The sequence below is a fragment of the Mizuhopecten yessoensis genome, unplaced genomic scaffold (assembly GCF_002113885.1).
Source record: "Mizuhopecten yessoensis strain PY_sf001 unplaced genomic scaffold, ASM211388v2 scaffold11097, whole genome shotgun sequence".
Classification (NCBI taxonomy): Eukaryota; Metazoa; Mollusca; class Bivalvia; order Pectinida; family Pectinidae; genus Mizuhopecten; species Mizuhopecten yessoensis.
Genome location: NW_018408878.1, coordinates 607,338 through 616,032, shown reverse-complemented (window position 1 = coordinate 616,032; position 8,695 = coordinate 607,338). Strand labels below are relative to the sequence as shown.

General features: G+C 36.9%; 1 protein-coding gene across 4 annotated transcripts in view; it reads left to right on the top strand.

Moving 5' to 3' along the window:
* Positions 1-7,592, top strand: part of LOC110465661 — a 26,615-nt gene extending 19,023 nt beyond the window's left edge. For all 4 annotated transcript variants that reach the window (XM_021521618.1, XM_021521619.1, XM_021521617.1 and 1 more), the window contains 3 exons: positions 2,171-2,343; positions 3,495-3,944; positions 5,032-7,592. In XM_021521618.1, the coding sequence (XP_021377293.1) occupies positions 2,171-2,343; positions 3,495-3,944; positions 5,032-6,950 (2,542 nt within the window). In that variant the 3' untranslated portion in view covers positions 6,951-7,592. The remainder of the gene's footprint in view (positions 1-2,170; positions 2,344-3,494; positions 3,945-5,031) is intronic.
* The last annotated feature ends 1,103 nt before the right edge of the window (positions 7,593-8,695 follow it).

Genomic DNA, 8,695 nt, shown 5'->3' with positions numbered 1-8,695 from the left:
TTTTAATAGAATGTTCCGATTTTAAACACATTCGTGATAACTACTTCCGAGTCCCGGATATGAAAACACTTTTCAGTTCCGTGGATTCGAAGGCATTATTTAACTATTTGAAAGACATCGGTCTATTTTATAGACTCTGATGTCTTTTAACCCACCTTATCCTTTTTGACGTTATATATATATCGCATATTCCATATCATCTATTCCTTATCTCTTTTATTATTTTAACCCCCTTTTATCATTTTTAATTATCTACACATACAATGCGAATACTTTTAAAATGAACCATTTTATCTGATTTTATCTTCGCTATTCACATGTTTGTTAAAAAAGTAAAATAAATAAATAAATCACCATGGCCCTAAATGACCACAGCCGTCGATGGGCCGTTAAACATAAACAAACAAACAAACAAACTTTGAAACTTGATATACATTGTAATCATGATATGAAGATGTGTCTCGCTTTAAAGAATTTTGATTCAACATTTTTTCCAAAAGTAATTGCCCTTTGTTCATTTCAGTATATGATTTTTTGTCCGGCAATCTCCGCCTACATTTTTTGACGGATTTCTTTGAAACTTTGTAGGCTAAATAATCATGATATGTTGTTGTGTTTCCTTGAAAAGAATTTTGATTTGATAATGTTTGCAAAAATTATTGCCCTTTGTTCATTTCAGTGTTTGATTTTTTTGTCCAGAGATTTTCTCCTACATTTTTTATAGCATGTCGGCTAATTAATAACCACTCTTAGAATGATGCAGATTTTATTTCAATGTAAGAAAGTATATTTAACACAATATGGCATTCGAGGGGCGTATATTGTTCCGCCCCGCGAGACTCTTGTTGTTTTTATTGTGCAGATTAATTTATGCAAATTGCACAGTTTTTTCAGGAAATACTGTAAAAACCCAGAAATAATCCTGGTTATTCGATAATTAAAGAAGAAAAACAATCAGTGATCAATTGTGTGATAAGTTTATAATTTGATGGGACTTTTATTTTTTATTTTTTATTTTCACATATTTTTTTATTTCCATTCCAAGGCATAGTACATGTCAAGGTACGGCTAAGATACAGAAGGTTATCATTTAGAGATTGTACATTTGATTCAGTCTGTTTTCATTCATATTGTTCTCATTCAGATAACTTGTTATATTTTATGTATACAGAGTAAAGTTTTCCAAAAATACACTTTTTTATATATACCGGTACATGTATACACAAGTATTTATGAATCAAGAATTTTTTCCAATGTAGTGCAAATCTAGTAAAGTTACTAGTCTCATATTGTTCATTTAATTTAATGACTGTAAAATCATAAATCCACGAAATTAAATCCCCACAAAAAAAAAAAATTGGTATGATATAGATAGGGGAAAATCAGAAATCAGCGAAAGATAATGTCCTTGAAACAGGCTAGTATACTATGAAAACCACGAAAAGTTAACCCCACAAAAATAAATGATTCTACAGTATTATTTAAAAACTATGTTCTATCTAGAACTTCAGTAAACAAACTAGTACATATAGCTACTGCATTAAGGTCAAAATTCCTGCGAAGTTACAAATGGAATGCAGTTTTCACAATATTTGAAAAAGTGACATTTGATTTGATGGTATTCATAATCCTGAAGTAGAGTGACAACAACAATAGACAGAGTTGTTTACTGTACATAAGTTCCCTCCTTTTACGAACAAGTTTTTACATTTTTTTCTTTTTTCAATGCAAAAATAACATTGTATATATATTTATCACTTACGTCCAGGGCCCACTTGTATAAAACATCTCAACTCTTGAGATTTCCTCAAATCTAAGATTTCCCATAGACAATACATTGCTTGAGATTTTCCTTAAATTTGAGATGTTTTATACAAGTGACTGATAATATCAATTATGGAATCGGTAATTGATAGGTTTGAAAGACCAATATTTTTTTTCCTTTTCATACCATATTAACCAATATGAAGAAATATTCATGATGTTTGAATTTTGAATTGACAATTCATGAGGTTTAAAACCAAAATAGTTAACGATGGTTTACAATGCATTTTATATAAATCTGAAAAATTGACAAATTTATTTTTAATCTGACCTGACCATTATAGCGTATAATGCTCCGGGTAGTATTTTTCATGTACTGTGACAAATCTATGTTTTGTTTCTTTAGGTACACAGTGGTGGATCACATGACAAGGGTCCATCCGACTGAAAATGTAGCAACCCCAGTCATTAACCTGCTCGACAAACCATACAAAAAAAAGGCAACAAAAGACAGCTCAAGTGAGTCTAGTCCGGCGTCAAACACGTCATCAGAATCCTCCGACACCGACGTGTATTCCGGTACGTCAACTTTTGATGTAAAAGTAGATGAATTTTTCAATTGATCACTTACCAAAATTTACTTGTTAATTTTGGTGTGTTAAAATTTGGATATCTTGTGATAATCTTAAAATTTGAGTATTTGAAATACCATAGAAATTGGGTCTATATGAGATATCTCAATAGACAGAAATTTTGAGATTATCTGAATTTAACAGAAAAAAAATTAAGGTTGAAATCAGCACAGGACGAATATGGATTTTTACCATGGTAGTGCGAAAAATTGACAGAGCAAACTCAAGTTTTCTGGTATTTAGAAGATAATCCAGTCACCATTATTATCTCCTGTGGTTAATCCAGCTGCCTTAGTCTGTTTTCAGCAATAGTGGCTGGATTGAGAGATGAGTTGATTACTATGTATAGGAAAAAAATATTAATCTTCTAAATCACTTACTAATCACTGGCTTTAAAGCTTAACCCTTTCACCCCTAAGTAAATTTAGTAGATTCTCCCATGTTTTGATATGGATGAGTCTAGTATGTACTGTTGTTCTTCTGAGAGTGTAAATACTGTATATATTCCACTAATACAGTGAAGGACAGGATCCAGGTTTTAACCCTTTCACCCCTAAGTAACTTTAGTAGACTCTCCCATGTATTGATATGGATGAGTCTATTATGGTCTACAGGTACAGTGGTGAAAGGGTTAAGATTGGACAATTGGGTGGTCCAACTAGTGAGTGAAGCTTGACTGTGACAAGTTGTTACAATTTACAGATTTGGATCCCCTGGCACGAAATCCTGTCGTAAAAATGTAAACAAGTTTATCTATAACTGTTTACTGTATATCGGGAAAGTTTCGCCTAGATAGTCAAATTTTTGCCATATTCCCAAAAAAATCACTTTCCCCAAATTTTAATTTTGCCTTCACATTTGATTACTAAATTTATTATATCGCTTACTACGGTTTGCTGTGATGATAAATTCGCTCTCTTTACGGGCAAAAAAAAAGACAAAAATTAAACTGCAGCTAAAATTCCCCGGTGTACAGTAAATTTCATAGGTTTTCAGAAGTTTGTTATTAACATTATTTGTCATAATCAGTAAAAAGAAGTTATTTTTATTTCAGTGTAGAAGTTACAAAAGTTATATTTCTATTTGTTATTTTGTTAGGTGCTGAAGAAGAAAACGTGCCAAGGGCGAAGCGTGTTACTGCCAAGGCCTCAAGTATTCCCGACCAAATCCTGGAGTCCTCAGACTCGGACATCGCTCAACCCATTCAAACACCAAAAACTAAAACAGCCACAATAAGGAAAAGGGCGAGAATTTCATCAGATTCCGACGATGAAAATGAGGCTTTTGAAAGGAAAACGAAACGTCAAAAACAAAACAGGTCAACCTCAAAGTCATCTAAGACACAACGTCTTAGCTCTGATAGTGACGAGAAGACAGAGGAGAGTGAAGAGGAAGAAGAAACCTCTACCTCAGATCAAGACACTGATGAATCTTCCTCATCTGATGGTACTGATGATGAAGACGACAACAATGAGGAGGAGGAAGTTATGGTACCACATCGAAGAAAACGTCATCGACCCCTGACTGACGGTTCAAGTGATGAAATAGGTAAGACCTCTTGGGCTGTTTTTCGTTTAAACAGTTGGACCTGTCAGACCACAGTTGTTTTTGGTTTATTAAACAAGGTCGGACCTAGTAATCTGATGCCGCTTTCAGCCGAGCCTTGACAAAGCCTTGCAAGGACTGCATAAGAATTTCCAGGTCAACCAGGATTTATACCGGAAATTGTTACATTTAAAAACGGACAAACCGGTTGTCCCGCATAAACGAACAAGCCCTAGGTCTCTTGTTAAGCATGAACAAAATGTCAGACTGGCAGCCATCTTGGATTTTGAAAGTTGAAGTTTGTTATTGAAAGTACTGGAGGGATCTTTCTCAAATGTGTATGTTCTCCTTGGTCCTTAGTTGTGCATGCCTTCTTTTGAGAGTGAACATAAAAACAAGATGGCCACAGGAAGAACTTAACAGATCTTTCTCATATTGAAATGATGGGTTATATTTCTTTCACATTAAGTACTCTATTAGAAAATATGTGAAATGACAATCTTACTGTGAAGGTTGTCTTATACAATGTATAGCAGTATGAGTGACCTCAAGGTGCATTTACTGTTTACAAGACTTGATCAAACAGATAATAGAAAAGAAGAGAAGAGATCGAACTGACATAGAAGTAAATGGTACGTACAGTGGTGTGCGCCAAGATCCCTTTGTGGGATCTCTTGAATTTGGGTCCTAAGTTTTGAATTTTTCATTTCAAGGCTCATTAGTATAGCAAAATGGCTACCATGCAGCCATCTTAGATTTTGAGGGAACAGAGTTTCTTAAATTTCAAATGTAGGTTCAAATTAAGTAACTTACATAAATCAAACCAATTAAGATGGTATGATGGTGGGCGCAAAGATCCCTCTGGTTTACAATAAAGCACAATCATTTTCTTTCCAGTGATAGTTAAAACCCTGCTTACCCACATTTTAGAATTTGTTGGAATACAAAATGTCAGTACTGAAATTGCATAATTATTGATCAATTTAAGCTGTCTGTGATACAAAACTCGCTCAAACTGATCTATTTTCATATTGGCAGCGTTTAATAACTGAGTAATGGGAAGTTCTCATTTGCCTCTTGTGTCTTACAGATCATGGGCTGACACGCTACTTCTGCCACCAGTGTTGTTTCCGTAGTGAAGATCTTAAAGTCTACTGCCGCCACCTGGTGACCCACGGAGGTTATAACCAGTTGTGTCCCCATCATCTTCCAGAAAACCTTCGGAGACCCGTGGAAGAGGAACTTGGACGACTCGTGGACGGAACGGCACGGAATGAGGGGACCACTTTCTGCTGTGCGTACTGTAGTTTCATGGCCGCCACCTCGTTCCGCGTGAAGCAGCACATCACCAAGCGCCACCCTGACCACTACACAGACTACATGGAAATCCACACGAAACATCAGAGGTCAGAGGTCATGGTGGTTGCCATGCAACCTTCCATAATCATGACAGACATTTGTAAAATGGACCTTATGGATTTAGCCATGATGTTGGCTCATGAAGGCGTAAGAATGAACAGTGGAAAAAATCATGAGTGTCAAGATGAAGGGTCAGAAACTGGTGCCACTTGCGCAGGCAGTTCTGGCGAAAAGAAGAGGAAAAAAATCAGCATCATGAGGCCATCAAAGTATTACAAAAAGTCTGGTTCCCATACAAATGTCCACCAGAATGATGTCCTCACAGATGACAAGGGTAATGAGAGTTTGTCTGACGCGAGGACGGGGCGAAGGACAGAGGAGATGATGGATGCGGAGGAAGGACCTTCGTCTAGAAATCAGGATCTCTCATCAGGGGAGGCAGAACAACCCCAGAACATATTCACTGCACTGGTAAAACTAACACAGGAGGACAGAACTGTGAATCGGGGGTTTGAGAATGTTTTAGCGGAGTTTCTATTGGCTGAAGAAAAAACGGGCACCGATTCCTCAAGGATAGTGAATGTGAATGATAAGGATGAAATGGATGTTCCCAAGTCATCAGGAACTGGCAAAGATTCTTCGGGAAGTGGAAAAAGTTCTTCAGAGAGTAAAGTTGAATCCACAAAAAATCTTTCGTTGTCTTCAACAGTTGAAGAACATCTCCCTAAAGATGAAAATAATGTGTTAGAAATTGACAATAGTTCCATAACTACTGAAGGAAGTTCTTTAGAAAGTCCAGAAAATTCCTTTGAACCCAAACCAACAGACACGTATGAAGATATATCGGAGTGTAGTGACGGGTCCGAAGGTCAGTCCGACCGTCTTGGGGGTCATCAAACTTCCACGGACGTTAGGGACAAAGGTCAGACAGCTACGGACGATGTTTGGCTGACCGCTGTGAGCAGCACCACTGACAATGTGGACGTTGCAGACGGGTATTCGGACGTGTCTGACTGTACTGATTCCATTCTTATACAGGATGACAATTTGTGTGAGGAATTACCAGAAGCATCAGAGGTCCCGAACACAGCACTGGACAACAATTTCTGTGAGGCAACATCATACCCGTCATCAACACTGGCAACAAAATCAAGAAAGAGCTGTGATAAGGAAATATCCTCTGTAGGGGGCGATATGAGGTCTCCGTCGCAATGTGTCTCCACGGAAACAGATGTTGATGGAGGACGTTCGAAGGATACACAAGGCAAGGTTAATGACGACTCAGCAAGGACACAGGAAAAGAATTCAGTTACAGCTAAGGGAAATAACTCCGAGCAGCATTTAGCATTGTCAGAGACCTCACAGACGTCCAAGGGAGATAACTCCTTGTCATCAGAGATCACGGGTGACAATGTGATGTCCAGTATTGACAGTATGCTGGATAGTTTGTCGGACATCCGACAGACGCATGTTGCAGAGTCAACTGTCAAGCATTCAGCTGATAAGGACAAGTCTGTCAAACATCTAACCGACCAGGAAAAGCCAGACAATAGTAGTAGTGTCTTGTCCTCGCTTGAATCCCAGGACTCGGACAATGAGTCCTGTCTTTCTATCGGATTTGAGGTGAACACTGACTCACAGGAACTGTAGTGGAACCACAGGACGACTGTGAGAATATGTCGGGTGGGAGTACAAGGCGAAATCCTACAGTCAAGCAGCATCATGCAATGCAGTGTTAATTACTGGGCACGAACAAGTTTAACTCATTCATCCATGACATTTCATAATGATCTATTCCAACCTTTGAATTGGAAGAGTTCAAATATATCTCAAGGGGTGAATGAGTTTAATAGTCAATATTTGTATGAGATTACCCGATTTCAGTTCTTACTGTTTGTGTTGAAATGTACCGGTTAAATAATGATCTAAGGACTTCTAAGGTCGGGGAAATATTGTTAACATGTTTTAGCCGTTTTATTGTGAACATTTTTGCTGATGATTTTCAATGCAAGCTGATCAATACTCAACAGGTAGTTGAATGTTTTAGCTGATGCATCAAGGAGTGATTGTAATTACATGCATGCCTTATAATTATTCCTACATGCATTTCAACCAATTTGAACTGTTTCACATGTCAAATGTGTTGTGTTTACTGAAACTAAATACATTTTATTGGCAAATTTACCCAACAGACCACCCCTGTGTAGACAAGTCTGAATTTTTCTGACGTTTTATCGACTTTTTTTATATCGGTCTATCGTCAATTCCAGCCCTCTATAATATGCAGGAAATAAGCGACTAATTGATATTTTAGAAACAAATCGTCACTTTCACACACATGTCGTACACAAACGTCAGAATAATTCGAAAAGATTAGGATTTCTTTATCTGCTTAAAACTGATTAGTTGCCAAAATTCAATCACTTCCCTTTAAGATAAACAAGAGCATATTTCTGTATCTCCTGAAATATCTGAGTTATCATATGAATTGGTGCTAATATCATTGTCAGACTTTGTAGGTTGTGATTTATGTTAATTATGTTTTGATCTAATACATGTAATAATAAGTGTGCAACTTACATGTCACGGGATCTTGAGGGATCCTACAATATTTGTAGTACGATTGTCCTGGATGGTGACTATAGTACATATAATAATAGTTATATACAACATTTGTTATAGCGCCCTATCTAGCTAACATAAGTCACTCTAAAGCGCTTTAGAGTACATAAATATACAATCAATACCATTAGGCTATACAATTTTTGAGGAATTCGCAGGAGCTGCCCTATCAGGCGCCAACAACAGTCCTATGCCACCTGGCTAATATCTCCCTATGTGTGTATGCCTGTGTGTGTGCTGGAGATGTATAACGTGTTGTGTTTACAGTCGAGAAGCAACCCTGGTGATCATGATGCGACATTTGACCTGTATTTTTTTATTTTAGCTTTTTGTGTCTGTGTGCACTTACATTCTTCATTTGTGATGTTACATGTATACAGGGATAATCCCGGAGTGGGTTCATTGGGCCATTGACCACTCTAAACTTAAATTGACCCCTTCATGTTCCATTAATTTTACATAGAATGGTCCCTCTTAATTTTGATATTTTACCACAAACTGCTGAAAATGACCCACTGCTCTCAATTACCAGGATTTTCCCTGGAATATACCACCTATGTGATGGGTATAAGGGTACATGTATTTCTTTTGTATGTTATATATATATGCATATAATACATAGTAGGAAAGGTGATTTCATTATTGTAATGTTAACATAAACCATATTAGCAATAGCATACAATATGCTCAACTTAAGTCCATAATAGGGAAAAATGACGAACAATTCATGAGAACATGCAATACATTATTTGGTACATACAAATTGTATGTAT